Below are 23,170 nucleotides of genomic sequence, written 5' to 3'. Positions count from 1 at the left end.
CTTTGCATTAGAATTTCATGTAATCTTCTCTGTATCGCCTTTGTTTTCTTTAGTCCGCACAACAGATTTGTCTTTCAACACAGAAAGATTTGATATGTTGATAAAAATATATGCAAATCTTTTAATGTTAAAGATTTCTAAGCTGCCTCTTTGTCTACTTATAGGCTCTCTGACCACCAGTAAACCACATGACATGGATTAAACAAATAATTCTTTAAACTGCTTTGCATTATAGCAGGAAATGGGATACACAGCATGGATCAGGCCAACAGAATGAAGGTATATGTAGGTGACAGAGGCATTTTTAACCAAACTATAGAAGGAACTAGTTTCGCAAAGATATTTTAGATTGATTTTTGATTTTGGGATGTTGTTATTTTTGCTCTTAGTTAGTTAGTTACTTAGTTACTTAGTTAGTTAGTTAATTAGTTAATTAGTTAGTTAGTTAATTAGTTAGTTAGTTAGTTAGTTAGAAGGATACAAAGTTACATATGATATTTACCTATTTAAGCCATAAAAGTTAAATCTACTCCAGACAGTTTTGTGCAACAGATTCATTCATGTGTCTTTGAAGTTCAGCACAATCAATTTCATAGTCAAACTCTGTCTTAGTGAAACTGGCCTCAGGTGTCAAGGGACATCTGCAAACTGTAATTATATTGTACTTTATTCACATGTTGACATGCAAAAGCTTAGTATTATGAGACAGAAATGTACACTCCACTGAGCACCTCTGTTCAAATTTGAGTTTATTTGGCTTAGTTTCCTTGTGAATACTGATAATGAGTCTCCAAAAGTACACGCCATGAGCAATGATGATTTTCAGTTTGGTCAAAAAAGAGAGAAAAAAAAGGCAAATCACAACTGAAAATTAGTTCCATAGGATTATTTGAAGTGCACGTCCACCTTCACTCCACGTGGCGATCTGGCCCCAAGGACGGATTCTGTTGGCAGTGAGAAAAAAAACATCTGCTGCTGTTTAACCCTCCCATTAAAACACACTACACGGGAGAGAAAGCAAAGTGTGAGTGTGGGAGCATGTTTGTATGTGTGGGAGAGAGAGAGGCAGACTGACAGACCAACATAACCACCACCGTCAGGTCGTTTGAGTTTACCTTTTACTCTGACTCATGACAACAGTCTGTAACATAGTTCAATACATCCTGAACCATTTTTAAAAACAGTTTTCTCTTGCGAAAGCTCAGACTTTTACACACATGGAGTAACAGCATCCCGTTGGGTCCATTTTCACCCAGCTGGTCTTTAAAAACCTTGAAACAGCAGCTCTTCCAGTTAATGATTGGCCACTGTGGGGAAAGTGTGCACTTACACTGTTGACTCTTATCGCTGCTGACCACAAAGCCACTGGAGCAGTATCTCTGAGGCTGGCATTAATGGAGTGGACAGTGCTTTGTTTAAAGAGACAGGTCAATTTCTTTCTTTCTTTTTTTTTGTCTGCTGTGGGAGAGATAGCGGGCATACAGAGATGCACTCTTCACACAAATGGATCTTTAATTCAGTGCAGATTGTTAGTGTGCTTCTACGTGATTGTAGGCTTCATTTGTTGACTAATGGGACAGAAAATTTGGAATTTAATGAGCAAGACAGTAATATGTGCTTTCTCTTTAACGTTTCTCTTCATCTCCTGTCCTGTCATAACACTACATGCTAATGTTTGACCCTCTCCACAGGAAATACACGAGAAACAGTTGTCCTTCATGCAGGAGTAATACCTATATCCATACTTAAATGGATTTGAAGCAGAACTGTCCTGTTGCTCCTTTTACATTAACATTTGTGCTCCTCTCTCTTCTGCTTATCATATGCCTCACATTGCCTTCCCCAGGAGACTATTCTCTCTACAGGCACGTAAGCAGCCAATGCTGAATCCCACCAGCTGTACTCTGGTGACAGCACACAGGTCGGCCTGTGGTCGATCAGATAGCGGTTCAGGTAGCTCTCCTCCAGGCCCCTGGCTCTCACCCCATTAGACTGGTCCTGCAGAATAAGCAAAGAACAGGCACGAGCCAGTTTGTACATCTCAGATACCAAACCTCCATACAGCTCCGAGGTGTAGTAGTAATCTCCTTCATCCTCCTCCACACAAGCTGATGAGACTTCATCAGCTTCATAAGGGAAAGCATTTCGTGGCATCCCATAGAGTTCTGGGTGCAGCGTAGCCACCAGGTCTCCGAGGATTTCCTCTCCAACGGGGGCCATAAATTCCTGGTCGATGTCAGCACAGAAGATGTACTCAACCTCATGGCCGATTGGGTTCCGGATGGCATCAGCAAGCAGAAACATCCGCCGCTGAGCCAACCTCTCCCACCCAGGCAGCTCTGCAACAGGGAGCACCTTCATCTGTCGGTCAGGCCCCAGCTCCATGGGGGGATCCAGAGAACGGGGATTGTCTGTGAGGATGTAATAGGTGACCATCTGACCAGGGAGGAAGTGGGTTTCAGCTGAGGAGAGGAAACGTCGGATGAACTGTGCATAAGTTCCCACCACGAGTGCCAACAGACCAATACGGATTTCCTGTTGCACGAGTTTAGCCCTGCGCCACGCCGAGTTGCGGGTGTCACCCCACACTAAAGGAGCCCCCCATGGTGTCTCCACAGGGGTTTGTGGCTTAGCTGCTCTGACCATTGTCATATCTGTCTTCATTCTTCCCTGTTCCATCCCAAAGATGGGGTGAGCTGACTCCACACTGACAGCAACTTTACGTCCATGAAGGAAATCTGAGGAGGCAAAATGTGCTTTACTATTTCAACACCAAAACTATTTGAAGGAAAGATGCTCTCTGTGAAGTGCATGCGTTTTAATCTAACTGATCATACTTATCTTTAGAGAAAATAATGTTACTGATATATAAATGTATCACAAATGAGACTTTTTTTTTCTTTGTTCACAGAGCAGTTGAGGTCACCAGACTGCAAAGTTCTGTTGTACATTTTCTTTGTGCAAGCAATGTCCTGACTCATAGTGTTAGAGCAGAACAGATTATTCAGTACACTTACATATGATAAGAGACAGGAGAAAACAGCACAGGACCAGCTGCATTCTGGACATTCTGACTGGTCCTTTTTGGAAGACAAACAGATGCACACATCATTTATTAAAACCAATACAAATTGCTATACAACTACGGTACATAAATATACAAATGTATTTTTAAGAACTGATAAGTTAAACAGCTTGGGCTCACAGAAATGAGAAGAATATAAAACAAAGAAAGAAATCTCTCCTGTGTGGCATCCTGACTAATGTTATCTCCAAGGCATATGCAGTAGTTATGCAGTCATATAAACTTTCTGATAATATTTTACTGTATATGCATCATAATTACCAACAAGTCCTGTTCCGATTTTGAGGAATTTTGATGAAAAGACATGATAAAAAACAAGTAATTTTCAAATAAATAAGCTGTGATAACCGTTATATAAAACATAGTAAAAGCATGTCATCCACAGCCGTGCATGTTGAAGACAAATACACCAGAAGACCGACTGATCTGACAGGTGTCAGACATTTATGAAGAGAGTCTGGTTGTTACACAGAATTGCGTGAGAAGAACCCCGTGTGTTCTTCCATCAGCCAAGAGGATTAGTATGAAAGCAAAACAAAAGTTCTTGAATTAATCAAGGACTTATTTTGCCTTCCTGGACATATTTTCAGGATCAGATTGTTCACCTCTGAGAAAACCTTCGTAATGCTTGGATGTTTGCATTTCATTCTGGCTGACTTAATCCAAATCTGCTTGGCTAAAAAGCAACTGAGTTTTAGCGTGTACGATTGCAGCAGTCACAAATCAATGACAAGTGAGGGGAAAAGAACCAGATGTTACACGAGCAGAAGAGGTGGAGCAGTGGCCGTGGAGATTGTACTAACCTGTAGGCGTCTTGCAATACGGGAACAGTGCCATACTGTGACTTGGTGGTGGATAAACACGCAGACCTTTTTCTGTGAACACTATTTCTGCCTGTCACTGTGTTGCTCTGTTGCTCACTCTGCCTCTTCCTGGAAATGTGCTGCTTAACTCGCTGTTTTCCGCCAGTGATTATTTTCTTACTTTTCCCCCTTCTGTCTTGTCTTCTCTCAAAGCTTTTATATTATTTTCCACTCCTTTTTCTTCACATGCCTTGTCCCCCCTCCTCTCACATTCCCTGTCAGGCTTTTGCAGTATTCACTTTTGGAGGAAAACCAAAGCAACCAGATGTGTGGGGAATAGGGGCAGATGGGAGGAGTTCAGAAGCAGAGAATAGGACACAAACAGGGAAAGAATAACATTAAAATTATACAGACAGTGAAGACAGAACGGGATCATCATTCTTTCCCTCTACTCATAGTGGAAATATAAATTCAGAACACATTTTACTGAAAATAGAACATCTCTTGATGCTCATATTTTCCTCAACATCATTTCCCATGCAGAAAATACAAGCTCATGCATTTTAAGTGCTTCATAATGTTGTGTAACTGAGAAAAAGTAGGAAGTACACAGATATGCAGTATATGTAAGCTACTATGAAGCAGGCCTCAGTCTGTTAGCAGGGTGTTGCACCTTTTTTGTCCACAAGGTGGTGAAATTCAACAGGAAATACAATCAGAGAAGCTACTGTATGCCATAAGTAGACTACATAGACTGTATCCGAGACTGCATCTTTATTATATGGTCTATGGTTAACACAAGACAGCATGGTCCATTTAAAAAGTGATAACTATTATCATAGTTCTACAAGAGTTATTGCCATTCATGTGAGTAAAAAACATGCATTTTTATCCATCTGAGTGACTGTATTATGCCAGAGGCATTACACGTAAACTGATGCACTTTTTCTCCAGTCATCCACCATAACGCCTATACAAATAACTGAATCCACTAGTAAATATGTGCTATTTATGGTATTTATCAATATAATAAATATATACAATGCAGAAAAGAAATATTGTACATTTCAGACCCCAAAAGTGTAGAATCTCAACATATTTCAGATCTATTTTCTTAATGTATTTTCATTATTGTGTGAAGTTTATACTGCAAAATTTTTGAACATTTCAGAACAGTATAATAGAATATATAATATTTATAATAATTAAAGAAAAACAACCTGGAAACTATACAAAGATGGACAGACATCTTCCTCTGGTTTCGACACTTAGAGAGTACAACTGCATTTTTTTCAACAGTAAAAGACACCCAAGACTCTAAATTAATTTGTGAGAATTATCAGAATTAAAGAGAATTTGTTTCCAACAAATTCCATCCAATCTGTTGCAAACCTAAAATTAGAATCCCAAGACATACAAAAAGTAGCCCCATTATTAAAACTGAAAAGACAGCATTTGATGAATAGCTTTAAAAACAGGGAGTAATGCTAAATAATAACACAAGTATTTTATTTGCAATGAAATAGCCTTAAACGTTTAATAGCTGACTTTAATAGGAGTGCCAGTTGCAGGTATTTGGCCATAAATTATAGTAGTGAACAAATGATTCACCAGAGTTATGGATTCAGTCTTTCTGCACCTTGAATGTGTGTAAGAATTTGTGATGCAGTTGATCCAAAAAATGCAGATAAATTAAACTGAACCTAATAACGTTGCAAGAAGACAAGTCAGGTGATCTTTGTAAGTCATTAGGATTCATCCTCTGGAGATTATTATGTCTTAGTAGACTACTAATCCTTCTAATAGCTGTTGAGATATTTGTCTTGACCAAAATGGTGAACCAATGCTGCCATTTATAGAGCCTTTCTGTTAGTGTGGTTAAATATATAGTTTATTTTGTGGAGCTATGGACTGTCTGTACCTCTTATGTCCATTAGGGAGAACATGAACTTTCACTTTAAGCTTCAGAAGAAAATGAAAATCCATTCGGAACATTCAAAGTTTACTCTCTAATTCATTTGCACCAACTACCAGAATGCCATTTTATCCATTTATATGCACTTTTTGAATCATGTAAAACTTTTCTCCTAATACTGAATTCTCAATTATTTGCCGCAAGGTGTTATATTAGCCACAGCTCATATGATGTCCAAGTACCACTGTTTACTGACAGATATTCAAACAGACTCAAGAGGTCACTTTGCAGTTTATTACGATAAATCTCATATTTTTTTTGTACATCCATACAGAAATTGCAACATAATATTGGTTTGTGTAAACAACTTTGGACTGAATTTTTCAGTCAGAAACATAAAGAAAACAGCACAGGCTACTCTAAAGAATGGATAAATTACAGGGTGCACGTAAAGCGTTTTTCCCAAACATTATCTTTTTCCTGACACCTTGTTGGCAGAGAAGTGGGGCAGGTGGTTCCAAGCCGCAGAACAGAGACTCATGCATAGAATCTTCAAAGCAGTTCATGTCATAAACACATACACTAGCATCTGTAAATAGATCTACACCACATGGATATAAGTATGCACATTTATTACAGCAGATATTAAGGCGTTTAACATGAATGTGCTGGAAGGTTGCAGTGCAGAGCTTCTGTTCTATAGGGCTTCTGGTCAGGTCCCGTAATACCAAATAAATAACACCAGAGAAGTGGTTCAGTTGCAAATATTGAACTGTTTGTAGTTGTAATATGTTGGATAAATAACATTTTATCTATTTGCACAATCACTGAATACAGAGAAGCTTTCTGAAAGCAAGATTTTGGCAGTGTTTGTTTGTAGTTATGACAACTACACTGACTTCACGGTTACTGAGTGAACTGTGCCACAAGAACATAAATTGTCAAGAGGGTTTGATACTGTATATATTATTTCATAAGCTACGAGGATCCTTAGAAAAATATTTCATTTAATGCAGCATTGTACTCATACAAAATTAAACAAATTGCACAAGAAGATTAATATGTTTTCTCAACTGAAAGATTTTCTGGTGCTCTTTGTGTCATTAATTAACATGGTCCAGGTTTTTTATATTTTCTTAGTTTTTCATAGTTGGTACATCTGTATTGTCTCATCTGCATACTTTTATAGTAAATAATCTTTCACATTAAATATATTTCTCTGAATACTTTGAAGAGTCCTGAAAACAACTTGGTTACTCTTGAGCTTTGTTGACACCCTGAGAATAATTTCTTTTTGTCAGCACGTTTAAACTTGTCAAACAGCTGATCAATTAAGATTCTTGTCAAATTTCAAATGTAATTTAATTACTTCGGTTTTTTTCCAGATCAGTTTGTCCTCTATGGTGAACAAAGTGAGTAAGCGTCTTATTATAGTGTGAAACATTCTGATAAAAACTATGTAGGATAAAAAAGAAATGCCAAAATAGAAATAGAAATGTGATTTTTGGTAAATTAGAAAGTGGAGATTTTAGATGTCAAGTGTTCTCAAAACCATATTACAATCATTGTCTCTCTATAGTATATAGATAATATGTAGATACTAATACAAAACTTATCTTCTAAAGGTGACATGCTTGAGCAGGCAGTAGAGAAGAGAGACAAGGCCACTATCAACCCTCACCCTCCTTTATATTCTAATTTAAATGCTTTTATACTTTTACCACATGAAGATATAGTTAATAGCAGAGAGGCTCTAACTAAGTCCATGTTTTGAATTACATTTGGGAATTTTGCATGACTAAATTAAGAAATAAAAGACTTGATTAAAAAATGGTGATTGGCAAATGAAAGAAAAATCGATCAGGTATGCAGCATTTTGGGGAAAAAACTGAGGGGAAGAGTTCTCTTTTCTGTGTTTCTTCTCTTGTGCCCAGTGTCGTTCCTTTGCTTTCTCTCCTTCGCCTTGTTCCTCTGCTCCGCAACCAACACAACGCTTCAGATCTTTCTCTGGGATCATCCTCTCCACTCCCTCCAGGCTTTCATTTGCGATCGTCATCGAGCATCTCAAACAGGGCCTGCAGCAGTCGGTCGTCTCTGTGCCTGTACGGCTTGGTGCTGTAGAAGCCGTCGCTGTAGTCGCTGTAGACGTTGTCCTCTGTGCCTCGGTACTTGTTGATCATGTCCAGAGCCTGGTACAGCTTCTGAGGTGGGAGTCTTGTAGCAGGAAGAGGGAGGCTCTGGCCTGACTGCTGCTGCTGCTGCTGCTGCTGCTGCTGCTGCTGCTGCTGCTTCCTCCAGCCAGAGGAGGCCCTAGTGATGGTCTGGGGCTGCTGCAGGGATGGGGTCTGCCGGTTGAAGGCCGTCTGCAAGAGGCGCAGCAGGGCCAGAGAGGGGGAGAAGGGGGAGTTGGAGGGCTTTTTGGGCTCCTTCTCTGGGTTGGAAGTAGAGGAGGTTTGAGCAGGCTGAGCTTTCTGAGGTGGATGAGCCTGTGTTGACTCCTGTATCACCACACAAACAGACAGCAGATATTGGTTCATGAAGGCCACTATGAGACAAAAACAATCCAGGGTGTGCATCTGAAGATAAACGACAGCATGGTGTCATGTTTCATTTGATGCCAAGATGAATTATGTAACATGTTAAGATCAGTGTCGTCTTCAAGTAGCTACATGGACGAAAAGCACAACAGTGGATCCAAATTAAACATCGACTGCCACTTTACTCTCCCACTTTCTGAATTTTTATTTGGCTACAAATGATAAAAACACATTAAAATGCAATCATGAATATTACAAGACTTTGCTTGTTCTTTTTCCCAAGAGCTACTGGAGTGTAATGAAAAGAATGATACCACTCTGGTAGCTGTTAGGCATTTATTTTATTTATTCAACTCTGTATTAGTCACAACAAAGGCAGCAATAGAAGATGAAACCAGATCAGCTGTTCCTCAATCCAGGCTTTATGTTGTGCTAAGCTAAGTGGTTGCCAACAGATATAAGGGTTGCATCAATCATCACATGTAATTTTTGATAAGACAGTGAGGAAGCGGACTTACTCTAATGTAAATCACAGCACAAATGCTTAAACTGCACTATGACATTTTATCAGTAGTGTAATAAATTAGAATGATCTAATAAATTTCCTCTGCTATGTATCCATTTTTTTTGTTTGTCTTGTTCTGTCTGAAGTAGGGATTTCCACTAAATTCTGTATCATCTGTATTCATGGTACCAAGCAGACAAATCCTAATCTTTTCGTCATCCTCTGTCTTTATTTTTAGCACCACCTGAGGTTCACATTTATATTGTGATGTGTCTTGATTGTCATGAAATTTGATTGATGATTTTTTTTTACTATATTTCATGACCAATTAGCAGCTAAAACTAAAAGTTGTTGAACATGGTGAACATTACACCAGCTAAACATCGGTATTTTAACGTTGTTTTTGCTAGTATTAGCATGCATACCCTATGCATGCATTTATCTCAAAGCACAGGCTCACAGTGTCCTAATGGCTTATCACAACACTCTAATGTAATTTGCATTTGCAGGGGAAACATTGGGTAGGTTATTCGTTGCAGACTAGACCCAAACAAGGTTCCTGTCACGTTTTTATTCTTTCATTTATAACATCTGCAGCATTTAACTAGACGTTTGTGTCATTAGGAGCCACAGGGAGTCACAAGATACTACTGAGGGCTCTTGATAGCTCACCCTTTCATGTTCATTGTGTCTCTGTCACTTTTGCATCACCTCAGTTCACTTTGTGCTACCAAGAGCAAGGTCAGTGTTACTACATTAAGCCTTTGTTGTTAAGGCTCAGTGGTCTTCCTCATCCCTGTCTTTCTTCTAACATCCAAACCACTCGTTGATAAAAGGGATTCACCTGTAGTTTCAAATGGTGTTAGATTTGTACTCACCTCCATCATGTCATCCATATGTTCTACACCACGGCGGTCGTTCTGCACAGCATTGTAAGGAATGTACACCCGGGGTTTCTTCATGTGCTCTGGCTTCTCTGATGTTCCATGAAGAATCAGCTTCCAGCTCAAAATCCGACCCTCGTTCTCCATACGGCCCGACTGCAAATGGGAATAAAGTTGGGTTAATCTCAAGAAGAAAGATAAAATAAGATAGCTTTATTGATCCCAAAGGAAGATAATTTTTATAATTAAGATAATAATAAAAGATAATTTCATAACATGAGAATAAATGCACTGCCTAATAGAAAAGCAATACGATGTAAGTATGATACAATCATGAAATAAAGTAGCTAAAAAAAGCCTAGAATAGAAAAGTGAAAAGTAAAAAGCAATGCTGGCAATAATAATGACGTGATTAAATTTTGCAAGTGAAACTGAAATATTGCACCTGAAAACCTACGCAATTTCTCATTACTCAAACTATCTTGTACATGGAAGTGAAATATTGCATGTTTAATCAAAATATTGCATATGTAAATGAAATGTTACACGTAGTATTGAAACAGCAAAAGCTTAGCAACTATACAAATCAATCAATATTTTGGTTACAGCAGCAGTCTGTCCACTTTCAGGAAATATTTCTGCACCATTTTGTGCTTATTTTAACTATTCTTTACTACTTTTGGAATCTAACAGTAGAATTCTTGTTTGGGCTGCATGAGGAACTCTTAAACTGACTGTGGAAAAAGGGTGTCTTATCGCCAGATATGTGTGCAACTCACAGTGTCTGTGATCTTCAGGGTCCATGTACCAGCAGGATCTTCTCCCCATGTGTGGACGGACATGAAGTCCCAGTTTCTGAAGCCATTAGAGGACGTGTCCCTCTCCCGCTCTGCCAGCAGCACTGTACTGGTGCCTGAGGGGAAAATCCAAAAAGGTGGATTATTTGAGAGCTTTGTTATTTTGCTGCATGTGTGTTTATGTGTGTTTGTGTGCATGTCTCTAACCAGCTGGGGAGGTGAGTGTGATGTGCAGGTCTCCTCTCCTGGTGTATTCGATGCTGGCCTCCACCTGCACATGCTCCAGTGATCGGACAGCGTTCTCCTGCCCCGCACAGGCTTTGGTTGGAATCTCTATGGTGATCTCCCCTGCTGCTTTTAGCTCCCTGTGGGATCCATTAAAATAGCGGTGAATGAGACACAAACAGCTCCCCGTGACAACAGAAGTCTATCACATGTGCCTTGACATGTTCTCATGATTGCAGTCAGGTCTGGTAAAAAGATATAACGCTGCTGTACCTGCAAAGTTTACATATCTCTGCATAGTTTGTTCATGGACAGTCATACATGTGCATGTGCAGATTTGGAAACCTTCGGTATTCATTTGCAAAAACAGCTAATCCCCATCTCTCCCAGACATGAGTGAAAGGATTTCCGTGTTCAAGCTGGCATAAAGCTGGAGGGGGTTGTAGACCTCTAAGCGTTGACGGAAATGTAGAGCCAAATCCTCGGGATTAAACACGGATGTAGCAAGGTAATGGGGAAACTGGGTGTCACTACTGTTGAGTCTCATAATCCAAAGCAAACTGCAGAAGGGACACTTAAAAGAACAGAGCTCAGCTGACCTTAACAGCTGTTGACGGTACAACGTGATACCAAAAGTTTCAAGGACATGGTAGACCAGCTTAGCTTTCTCTTGAGGGTTTTCTTGGAGTATTAATCCAAATATTGAATGCAACTGAAACATCTGGTGAGACAGTAGAAAGTGGAATGATTCCTCTTAGTCTATGACCATGGTTGGCAGCTTTAGGATTTGGACATTTAATCCCACTATTTAATAATTAGTAATTATCAAAGTGCTCGTAGTTCATGACTGACATCAAATTTAAATGATCGCAGCTGTTGCAATTCAAAAAACACTTTAATTCATTTTTATGGCACAGAGAGCCCTGCCAGGCTTAAGACTTGATATTGTCATGACTCTACTCAAAAGCCAACAGATGTGTCTTTAATAACACAGATGGTTTTATCAGTTTGCTTTGGCGGATGCAGAATCTCAGGACAAGAGGAAATAAAGCTCATCTCTGAATCTCTAAATTCAGGACATTTTGTCAAATTGTTGTTTAAACTACAGCTATGTATATAAATGAATGTATTCATGATCAAGTTTACTAGTTACAACTGCATTCATGAGATCTTCTAATGTGCACACGTGTATTGTGCAGTTAGAGCTATCCATCAGACTAGAAAGATAAAAGCAGCTGCTGCAGAATCCTCACATACCTCGGCTGAAAAGAATCATCTCTGACAATACACTGCTTCTTCTCCGGAACATGCTTCCAAATGGCCGGGTCAGCGAGGTCCACCAGGGCTTTGGCATTGAGAAGACCAAAACCAAAGCGGCTGTTGACCATCAGTCCTGCTCCGTTCCTCTTCCAGCCTGGATTATTGGCCAGAGGATCGAACTCTGAGGTCCAAACCACAATATGCTGCAAGTCTCTCCATGTAAGATCAGGACTGATGTAAGACGGACAGAGAGGCAGATTAGTCAGTCACAGGACATTAATCTGCTGCAATGTCTGCTGTCTAAATAATATCATTTTTAGATTGTGTGAGTGACAAGTGTTCCAGTTGCAGAATAACATACTTTTGTTCCAGAGCCAGGGCAAATATTCCAGCAGCCAGAGGGGCAGAAGCCGACGTTCCAGTGTGAGTCTGAGTGCATTCATTGTGCAGATCAGCACTCGTCTGAAAGAAATTCGTAGATTAAACTAACCCTGAATACCATGGCATGTCCACTGAACAAAACAACAATGACGATGCACCACCTAACAAAACATAAACAAGTGAAGCTACTTACAATCCTCTGGTCAGTGTAGTCTCCACTGCTGTACGCTGTAGCCAGAGTGGAGGAGCACTTCTCAGCGTACCATGGGGACAGACCCTGCTGGGAAGCGCTGCTGATTGAGATTGTGTAGATGCTGTCTGTGTAGCCGTCACAGTCACAGTTATCGCCCTGGCGGCCGCCATTACCGGATGCCCAAACAAAGATAGAGCCTTTCCCACCACGGCCCTGCAGAAGGCATGACAGAGGAAAAGGAAAAGCAGATGTGTTGCTGAATCAGATATGGCCCTGCAGCTTGCACTACAAACATGTCCTATGTAATGCACTTTACACAGTAGATAATAAAAGGAAAATGTACGACTCTATAGTTTTTTTTGAGGTATGGGGTGTAATTATTCTATGTATGATGTAAGACGTTTAATCAACTTCATATTTCAAAGCAGGCGCATTCTGACATTAAAGAAACACTGTCCAATGCAAATCTTTGCCAACCACTGGCGGCATTTTGTCAATAGAAGCTTTATTCTTATCAGCTAACTGCACGGTACTTATTGATTCTGTTCTATCTGATTCCATCACTGCTGCAGATAAAAGCTGCAGTTAAGAACTCTCAGTCTAACTCAGTGTGAGTAAAAACTGCCCGTCCTATAATTTACCTTCTGAATACCGTATTCAAAAGCCTTCTGGGCCAGACGCCCGGGGCCCTCCACCGTCTTGCCATCATCGTTGGGTCCCCAGCTGGCACTGTAGATGTCCACGTGGTCTGGATTGAACCCGATGGAGCTCGCCTCGATGGCATCGGTCACAATCCCATCCAGCATTCGAATGCCTGAGCAGAAACAAGACTGTTAATGCTCAGCTGTTCTGTAAAACTCATGGAAACACTTGCAACTTCATGTGGTACTGAAGAAAGAGAGAAAAACCGTCCTTTACTTAATTTGCATGTGTAATGCTCATTTTGAAGATGCAGGTGCTGTTTGAAGCCCTTCAACATGCAGCTTTAATATGCAAACCGCTGTTTAGTTGGAGATCAGTAATTTTGGAGAGTGACATTATGCAATCATCGGATGTCAAAATCAGGCCTCCATCAGGAAATCTTTCTTTCCTACATGCTTAAAATAAATAAAAATCCCTGGACGTGCAGCCAGAGTTTCTAAAAGCCGTGTTAGAACCTTGCATTTGATGAATGCTCTCAGTGTCCTGCTCATTTGTATCCTGAGAGATGCACCAATTCTAAGAAAACTAAAATTTTCATAATTCATGCCTCTGATTTATTTTATAATCACTTAAATCTCCACGGTGGTGATAATGACAAATGCTAAATTTACAAATACAATCCACACAAACAAAGATACTGTGTGATGTGATATAGTGAACTCATATATTAAAAGAAAACTCTTACCTCCAACCTTAGAGTTGTAGGCCACTCCAACCCCACATTTATTGTTGTCTGCCTGCATAGCAATCTCCCCAGCACACCTAGTACCATGCCTGAGAAGATATGGCATGTAAATGTAAAACAGAAAAACTACAACAAAACATGTTGCTGTTGGCAGGAATTTCCCTGCACTGCTTCCTTAATGGTTATTTGAAATTATTTAAATGATCTCATTATTCCAAATAATGCAAAACTCATTATAAGAACCCACAATCTCACTTAGTTACATAAATTATCTCATAATATTTCATGTTTAGAGCACAAAATAATGATGGTGGTGACAGGGTCATCTGCATCATTTTAATGTGGATGTTCTCTGGTTAATTGGCTCTGCAATTATCCATCAGGGAGGCTTTGAACTGTGGAGGATTCTGATAACAAAAGGAGTAAAGGGTTGTTGTGCAGCAGGTAGCGGATGGTGGATCATTAAAATCTCTTTCTGGTCACTGATTTAACCCCTAGAATGCATCTCTGTGTATGAAAATTACATATTTAGAAGATTTGCTCAATAAAAACACTCATTTCCTGCCTTAGATGTAACTCAACACTGTTGCTTCCTCTAGATTGTGCAGATCTACGTAGTTCCAGCCTCTCTATCTCCATCCACTCCACTTGCTGCAGCTGGACCACACCAGCTAACCTATGACTATGCTTAGGCACTGAGAAAATACTCTGGCAAGTGGTAATACTGGAGTAATTCAGCCATACGTGTTCCACCCAGACTGTGTAGAATTGTGAGGAATAATATTAACATAGAAAGTCCCACCCTGCCAGTTGACAGGGTTGGTTCCAGAGGTTTGTTACATATGAAACCCCAGAAGTACTCAGACATTATCTTCTGGCATATAAAAAACACTATTAGCATGTTACCAAGGTTAAAAAAAAACACACAAAAAAACTCAATTTTCACTGGAGGGATTCAGTAGTAAACTGAATCCAGTGACAGGTCTGTTTTCAAACAGACTTTTTGAATTGGATCTTATCATTTTCAATCAATTTACTGTGGAGATTGTGCTTATTTATTGTTACAACTGGTTCTACAATGTAACAACCATGACAATACAACGTAATTGCTTTAAGGAACAGTTCTCTCGTGTTACCAAGGGAAATATTATGTTTACGGAAAGGTTTTAATTTCCTAAATCAGCTTCATAACAAAGCAAAGTCGGCTACTGTTCTCATTTGACTTACTTGTTTTCATTGGTAGAATCGTATCTGGGGAAGGGGTCTGGGTCATTATCGTTGAAATCGTAGCTTGCTGCTGCATCCTATAGAATATAGAAGGAAAAAAACAGTTGAATCTCTTTGAGAAGCTGGGATGACGTCAGTGGTGACAAACACAGATTTGTCAGGGCCAGCCTGCTGTCATGGTGACACATACTATTGATGCTGAGAGAAGAGCCTGATGTGACTGAACAGTGAAACCACACATACTGAAGGACGCTGAGGATGAAGGATTGCTTGTCAACAGCTTTCTGTGGAAATACTGGTACTGCTTGGAAAATGCTGTTTTTGCCGGAGGGTTGTGTTCTGGGTTGACAAACTGCACTGTTTATATCACCACACTGTGCTCTGTTTTGCCATTCCCATCACTGTCCTGTACTAGAAGACATAATATAATACTGAATTTATGTTCTTCTTAAATAGAAAATCAAAAGAAGCTATTTAACTATAGTATCTTGCGCACAACAACAGATTTAATACCCCTTTAAATCAGATGCCTGTCAGTGTAATTTCAGAGTTACTGCTGTTAAGTTATGCAAATTCATGCCGCTCATACGCCTCGATTGTTAAGGATGAGCGTCTCGGTTGATTGACTCTCTTTGATTAATCAGCGTTAACTTAATTACAGTGGGAGTTGTTTCCATCAGCCCTGTTGTCACACATTATTTCTCCTCTTCCCTCCCCCAGTCATTCGCTCTTTCTCTTTCGTGCTTTTGCTCTGGCGAGGCAGTGGCATCTGACTTCTGAGAGCAACGGCGCTGTTTGAAACCACACCACAGATGGGGCTTTTGCAGGCTTTTAGAATTCCTCTCAACAAGAGAAACTGTGCCAAACCGAAACCTCGTTGAGCTCCCATTCAGTCGTGCCCCCTCTAATTATCTGCATCTCCTTCCAGACTGGCAAAACATTGTTGGAGGAATGAGATATATTTCCAAATTCTGCATTCCTTAAACGCAAGGAGTGCAGTCATTCTCATCAAAATGATCCTTACGGAACAATTTTGCATTTAGAAAATTAAAAACGGTCAACTTCCTGAGAGACGGTGCATTATCATACCGAAGATTTATTACTGTCTTTATGAATCTCCTTGCAAGGTGTCACCAGTAGTGTTGCTATGACAACCGCAGGCCCAGACGATGGAGGCTGTCTCCATGGAAACGGTGTCTTACGTAGTTGGAGTAGATGTCTGTGTGGTTCCACTCCAGCCCGTCATCGAGCACGGTGATGACCACTCCTTTCCCCGTGATGCCTTTCTGCCACACGGGGATCACATGCAGGTCGAGCTTCGGCAGCGACGATGACGTCCGTGTGTCTTGCTGGAGGACAACAACAACAACAAAATCACACATCTGTAATGTAAAATTAAATTGTGACTCAATTATCTATGACCATTTCATCTAAACAGGTGGTAAAAGTGCTATGTTAAAAGGGTCAACCAAAGTAGTGTCTTCTATCTTAGTGAGACTGCAGGGTTGACCTTTACAGAAAATTATTGCTGGACTGTCACCTTTTCCTTTATCAGGGCTCCACTCCTACTGTATGGCCACTTGCAGGTAGATTGTTACTGGAAGGTCATAACAATTCAGGCTTTTGTGCTGCCCAACACAGCGACTCTACTGATTAATTTAACCCTGAGGATGGCTTACAGTGCCTAGAGATGTTTCAAGCCACAGTTTTTCTGGCTCAACTCACATTCAATCCCCCTGTTGGATTATTTAGAAATCCACCTCTCAGGCTATATAATATTACATGGTCTGGGGTGCATCAAGCGTGTTTTAAAAGAAAATCAGCAGGAAGTATGGCGAGTGAGCAGGGCCGATGCCTGCCTGCCTGCCTGCCTTGGGAAGAGTATGATTCAGAGCTGGAGACAGCTAAGACTAAAAAAAGAACTCCGCTCTTTTGCTCTTTGTGCATTATGCACAGACACTGCAGAACGCCACCCCAAGACGTGACTCATCCCTGTGATGGATCGCCTTCCCCCCCTCCTCTCTCCTTGCTTCCACTCTCATTCCCTGTTTTCATCCCATCCTCTCAGTTATTGCACCTCTCTTTCTCTTTGGACAGTATCAGCTCAAGCTGCTAGCAAACAGAACACAAATCTGAAAATAAATGCACAACAGATGCCACACTTTTACACAATGTGCTTTAATAGCAATTTGTCAGAGATGCTTTCACGTCCGGCCAGCTCACATCTACAGTTTGCTGGTTTTGGTGTAGCACCAAATGAGTCACTTGTTGATGCTGAAAGCAGCTGAGGGGGCTTTCAGTGACCTGCCATGCATTGATTATAATGGTACGCAGCAAACACAAACACAAACAGCAGCTTATGCAAGTCTCTCACCGCTGACTGCATATATAAATGAGCGAGTGGACACAAAGACATCCCTCGATGCACAATTAGCACAGACTGACACCTGTACAGCCACAGATGCACACACACACACACACACACACACACACACACACACACACACACACACACACACACACACACACACACACACACACACACACACACACACACACACACACAGTCATGCAGGCAGGAGGAATTTCAATCCACAAGCATGAGTCACTCCCTGAATAAATTCAGGACGGTCACCCGCTCGTTGTAGATAAAGACACTCATCCAGTTCCTGCTCCCGTCACACAGCTCCACCCAAACTGTATCATCACTGATCGTCAGCTCTGCCAACGTCACTGTCTTGTAAGCTGTCACATCTCTTTCTAGTCCCTATACTGCAATCCTTTATAACTCATCAATCTATGTATTATTTACTCCCTGCTTTAACTTTTTATCATATCTGTGTCCTTGTTTGCAAATACTAGAGGTATAAAAAGAAAAACATGACACCACAGTGACTGATGTAAAAAGGGGACACCTGAGACCTTTTTTCTCTCCCGGATATTATCTATCTCTACATTTTGTCCTTGCTGAACGGAGAGGAGAATAAATCAGGATGCTTCAGATGAACTATAACGTGGCCCATGCAGTGACACAGACATGGGCTGATGTGAAAATACACTAAGCGGCACTTTAAGGCCAATTCCATTAGTGTCATCATCCCTCATCGGCAAAAATGATTCATCTCAATTTGTTTTCTTATTCCCCACAAGCGAGTGACTCATGTTCGGTTAGTGCAGGTGCAAAGAAGCTGAGGCTGAGTGAGCGTAACACGACTCTGTCTTTCTCTCTCTCCCTTAAAAGCACACACAACCACGGATGCAGCACACATTTACATACCCTTCCTCATCTTTTTAATTCTTATTTTGTTTGCTTTACTTCAAAAAATGTGATCACTTCAATAACTGACATTATCAACCCAATAACCCAAGTGACGTCAGATGATTTTGCCCGCAACAAAGATCACATCCTAACAGCTTGTGGTGAACATAATGTGATTTCTGTCTCAGGCCTAATTGAAGCCTCATTAATTTTTTTTTTTTTTTACCACATTTTTTTCATTTTGTTTTCTCTATTCTATATTTCCCTATTTCTTTTACCGTAGTCCGATTTTCAGTTAAATGAAATAAACTCACGTGCTAATCGTTTGTTAAATATTATATTACCAACATATTATATTACTTGATCTGAATTGTATTCAATTATTTGAGTTTGAAGCTGAAACAGTTGCTTGATTAATTAATAAATGAACAGAAAATTAATCAGCAAAGTCACATTTTCAGTTTAAAAAGGCCAAACACAATTCATTTGTGAAGATAAGCTGCTTTTGTTGAATCAAAAGGATTAAACACAAGAGGAAATAATCAGCAATAACTGATAAACATAATGATCAATTGCAGTCCTCATATATTAATTTCTGGTTCGATGGATTTGGTGACTGAATTTGGTTTGCTAAGTACAGGGAACTACTTTGCGTTCAACCACATTCAGATTATATATTGTATGTTTATGCTGTGGTCGATGCGCTCAGTTCATTTAAAGCTTAAAAATCAAAATCAGTGAAGACATCGGGGTCAGATCAGGGTAAAGTGAATGTGTCAGTAATGGATCTGGACAGGGATGCACAGCTGTGACAATCTACCGCTCTCTGCTGATACTTGGCCTTGATGTTCTAAAACATCCGACTCAGGGTAAATTGGGATTTAATGCACGGTGCTCCACTCTGCTCCATCCTGCTGGATTATAGTCTCTCCACCCCTCTCATCTCCACAAGGGACCGTATAACCAATTAAGCAAATGGCTCTTTTGGCTAGAACTGCTTGATAGCATGCTATTGTTTCATTGTTGTCATGTTGTCATGTGACGGCGGTTATGGAAGAGTAGCTGTTTTGTTTTTTGCATCCATGATAGCTGCATTTACGCACACGTAACATGCAGGTGCACAACCTTGCTGATACACCTTTGTGCACACATTTTGCACACAGTTACTCAAAGGTTGCAGCGAGGACCGAGCAGCGAGCATGTGGCGCTGTCCGGCACTTTGCAACGTCTCAGGGGAGGACAGATCGGCTGCATGCAAACAGAAGGCCGAACCAGACCCAAAGTACATGACATATGACCAGCATGGATATGAGCCCAGATCAAATCTCTAATATGTTCTATGAGCCTATGAGATTGATGAAAAACTTGTTGAAGCTTATAAATTTTCTCAACCAGTGCTGTTTTATAAGTGATGTTCAAAACTCACCAGGTACCACTGCTGGTTCCACATTGGATCGTCAAACAGCTTGTCGACCGGACAGTCTCTACACTCCCTGAGGGACGCTCGCTTGTTCCGCCGTTTCTCATATTGCTGCTCTGCCCACAGCACCTGCACAGACAGATGATGACATTTAGTTTCTTTAGTCTTCTGCACAAATACAGTGTTAAAGAGAGAGACCACTCACCCGATCGTCCTCCGACAGCTGCCTGGTGATGTGGCTGGCGCTGCGTTTCATTCTGCTAGGATGGTTGCGGTGTTTGAACAGGAAATGGTCTTCCAGGGCCCCAATCTGCAGAAAAAAAAGGCAACATGTGGGAATGTTTCACAGGAAATGATAAAACGTCAGCCATCCCATCTGGTCACTAAGACTTGTCAGACAAATAGTTTATGGCCCCTTTTTTCACCTTTAACACAGTGTGCGGTGTATTATTACCAAGTGAAGGACAAACTACGCTGTTAGAAATCAATTTACTAGCAGACAGTATTTACAGCTTTTATTTACGTTATTTCAAGTTGAAGATAAAGAAAACACACGGCTTGCGGGTGCTGAAACTTAAATCTGACTGCATTACATCAATATTTAGGGTTATTACAGCTTGCATCGACCATATCAACCAATTTATTAGCATACATCCAAGATTTACAACTTTTATTTACATTATTTCCACTTGAAGATAAGCAAAGCACAAGGCTTATAGCTGCTTAAGCTTTAATCTGACTGCATTACATCAATATTTAGTGAAGCATTCACCACATTAGTGGTGTGACTAATGAAATAAAGGGAGTAAAATTGCATTATAGAAAAACAATGCCCATTTGACAATTACATTTAGTAGTTATTTCTTGTCTTTTGTAATTGTATTCTACTGTAATGTCCAAACTGCATGAAAGAAGACTGTTTTTCATTTTTACTATGCCTGAAAGATCAATTAATCACTGACTAATGCTGCTGCGAGCCACAGGTTTCATAGGAATCAATGAGCTGATCTTATATTTCAGATTCCAGCTGACGAGTCTGCATTAGTCAGTCTGGAATACTAGGAAAGACAGGTGATGTACAGAACAGGGAAATAATAAGCCCTGCTATGGGTTATCAGAAGTGTGTAAACAGTGAGTCATAGCTTGATTAAATCCTCGCCCTGTAATTTAGCAGGGTGCTGAAAACGCATTGTGTGCTTTCGGGCTATCACAATGACTTTCCAGTGTAATGGCCTTTCTGAAGCAAAACAGAGTAACTGCTACCTCTATAGTCTGTTACAACACAGCTGCTTATGCTGCAGGCTTAATTAACATTTCATGATTCACTTTGGATGCTCTGGTTTCTGTTAAATGACATGTTTGATGTTAAAATGAGGTCCAGTTTGTGCCAAATTAATAATCTGTGTATGAGATCTGCCAGTGTACAGTTCACTTTAAGCTCATTTAGGTTCTTTTTTTTTTTTTTTTTTTTTTTGCTCCAGGGCGTGCGTTCCTACCTGTCGGACCAGCTCGTAGTCCAGCTCTCTGGCGATCGCCTCCGCAGCGGACAGTCCACCGGGGATCTCCACCGCCCACTCGTTCAGGTACTGTCTGTCCCAGTAAGGAGACTCCAGCGAGCGTGGAACCACGGAGCAGAGGACGGCAAGAACACAGCACATCACCGCTGGACGACATCTCACTTCCATGTCAGAGGAAATTCAACCAGATGAGAAAAAAAAAATTACGAACTGCTCAGATGCCTCCTCCTCGAGATGTGTAGTGATGCCTAAAGAAACGTTTTTGGGTTATCAGCTCTGTCCCTGAAGAAACCGCTGGCTGAGATGGATTGAAATGTGAAACTGCGCGTTATTGGTCCGCCAAGGAGAGGAAATAGTGGAGATGGGGAGGGCAGGACTGTGTGTGGTCGCGATGGGAGGCGGTCACACGTCAAATTACTGCTGCTCTGACGTCAGTTTGGCGTCTACCTTTCTCGCTTAGATGTGAGTTCGAGTCCCGGAGGTGGTGGTGGTGGTGGTGGTGGTGGGGGAGTCTGAACGGGAGGAGGGAGGATGACTAAAAATATCCAAGTGTGCCCCTGCAGGAGGAGGAAGAGGAGGAGGAGACACCGGGAAGAAACACAACAGAAGAGATCTGATATGATCCTATAAGATGTTTATCATTATGAGAGGTTTGGATCCTCCATTTAAAATGTGCAAACGAGAAGTCCTTGGGATGGAAAGGTGTCCTCAGGCTGCTCTGCAGTCTCCAGCACCGTGGACAGCTCCTCAGTCGCACCACTGATTCACAGCAAGAGGAGAGATGGAAAACAAACACAGCAATGATGGGAAAAAAACGCTCATTCCAGCAGCTCAGTAGATTATTTTAAGCGTATATTCAGAGTAAAGCAACAGATGTTCATTAGATATTATTTCTTTAATGTTGTACACAGATTCAAAATGAGTTCCAAGCAAAGAGGATCAAATGTACTGTAATAGGTTGTAAGTGAAAGGCTCCTGAGAGGGAAACATTATCTTATATTATATAACTGGGATGTCATTACTGATGCACAAACATGCAGCAGCCTGGAGGTGAAACAAGATTTGCATTTTCCGTACAGTTGTGTGGCAATGAACAGTAATGCGTCATATTTTACAAATCTATTGTTTATTTTGTGAAATTTTAATACAATAGTTATAGACATCATCAAATCAAACTGGAGTTTTCAAGATAATCGTGGGGCCTGGAAGAAGAGGATCTTTAAAAAATGCTGTATAATTGAATAAAATGGAAGGCATGAATAAATAAACTGAGCTAAAAATAGAAGATAGCAGTAGATAACTTTATTTGCATTTTATGTGTAATTTCTGGGAAAATAAGACACTTTGACCACGTCTCACAATATTTATAAAGATGCTTATTTTGTACTTCTACTTTACGCTTATTTACAACAGCATCCACACTACACAAAGTTTTTAAATATCAGGTCTTTCTGTGTTTTCTTTATATCATTTAAAGGTTTTTCACTCAGTGCCTGATGACTAACACTGAAAGTTTTGACGAGTGAAACTGAGACAACAAGCTGAACTGTGAAGCTGAACTGTTAAACTTGCAAATAAAAGGAGGAAAAAAGAAAATGCCTTTTGGTCATTAATGAAAACCAGTTTAAACCTCTGAGTAGAAGATAGATCTCTTTCCAGTGGAGAAGCAGCACAGATCCTTTGAGACATTATTTGACAGGTATAACGGAGTTTAAAATACCTCCCAATTGCAATTATAACAATATAAAACTTGAGTGAATGAAGAGTTTCCAGTT

General features: G+C 40.5%; 2 protein-coding genes across 2 annotated transcripts; both read right to left on the bottom strand.

Annotated features, from left to right (window-relative positions):
* Nucleotides 1-732: 732 nt before the first annotated feature.
* Nucleotides 733-4,184, bottom strand: LOC111581210 (globoside alpha-1,3-N-acetylgalactosaminyltransferase 1-like). Its single transcript, XM_023289302.3, has 3 exons — nt 3,889-4,184; nt 3,018-3,080; nt 733-2,738 (listed from the first exon to the last, which is right to left on the bottom strand). Exons 1-3 carry the CDS (start codon nt 3,920-3,922, stop codon nt 1,789-1,791), a joined length of 1,047 nt encoding a protein of 348 aa, XP_023145070.1. The 5' UTR covers nt 3,923-4,184; the 3' UTR covers nt 733-1,788.
* Nucleotides 4,185-6,075: 1,891 nt separating this feature from the next.
* pcsk1 (proprotein convertase subtilisin/kexin type 1) lies at nt 6,076-21,852 on the bottom strand. The gene is made up of 14 exons (XM_023289289.3): nt 21,375-21,852; nt 20,084-20,188; nt 19,885-20,007; nt 16,402-16,548; nt 15,200-15,276; nt 13,973-14,061; nt 13,227-13,399; nt 12,586-12,798; nt 12,373-12,473; nt 12,009-12,242; nt 10,734-10,891; nt 10,509-10,642; nt 9,724-9,885; nt 6,076-8,301 (listed from the first exon to the last, which is right to left on the bottom strand). The coding sequence occupies exons 1-14, from the start codon at nt 21,561-21,563 to the stop codon at nt 7,843-7,845; spliced, it is 2,364 nt and encodes a 787-aa protein (XP_023145057.2). The 5' UTR covers nt 21,564-21,852; the 3' UTR covers nt 6,076-7,842.
* Between the last annotated feature and the right edge of the window lie 1,318 nt (nt 21,853-23,170).

This window comes from Amphiprion ocellaris, chromosome 5, assembly GCF_022539595.1.
Source record: "Amphiprion ocellaris isolate individual 3 ecotype Okinawa chromosome 5, ASM2253959v1, whole genome shotgun sequence".
NCBI lineage: Eukaryota > Metazoa > Chordata > Actinopteri > Pomacentridae > Amphiprion > Amphiprion ocellaris.
Note: the sequence above shows the minus strand (reverse complement) of the source record. Positions and strands in the feature narration are given on the sequence as shown.

What these genes read in the sequence shown, in the direction of transcription:
- pcsk1 (XM_023289289.3), bottom strand. Translation starts at nt 21,563, where the DNA reads ATGGAAGTGAGATGTCGTCCAGCGGTGATGTGCTGTGTTCTTGCCGTC. An exon ending in AGCTGTCGGAGGACGATCGG is followed by an intron (nt 20,008 to 20,083) that starts GTGAGTGGTCTC and finishes CTGTCTGTGCAG; the next exon opens with GTGCTGTGGGCAGAGCAGCA. An exon ending in CCCTGAAGATCACAGACACT is followed by an intron (nt 9,886 to 10,508) that starts GTGAGTTGCACA and finishes TCCCATTTGCAG; the next exon opens with TCGGGCCGTATGGAGAACGA.
- LOC111581210 (XM_023289302.3), bottom strand. Translation starts at nt 3,922, where the DNA reads ATGGCACTGTTCCCGTATTGCAAGACGCCTACAG. An exon ending in GTATTGCAAGACGCCTACAG is followed by an intron (nt 3,081 to 3,888) that starts GTTAGTACAATC and finishes TCTTCCAAAAAG; the next exon opens with GACCAGTCAGAATGTCCAGA. An exon ending in TCTCCTGTCTCTTATCATAT is followed by an intron (nt 2,739 to 3,017) that starts GTAAGTGTACTG and finishes TTGCCTCCTCAG; the next exon opens with ATTTCCTTCATGGACGTAAA.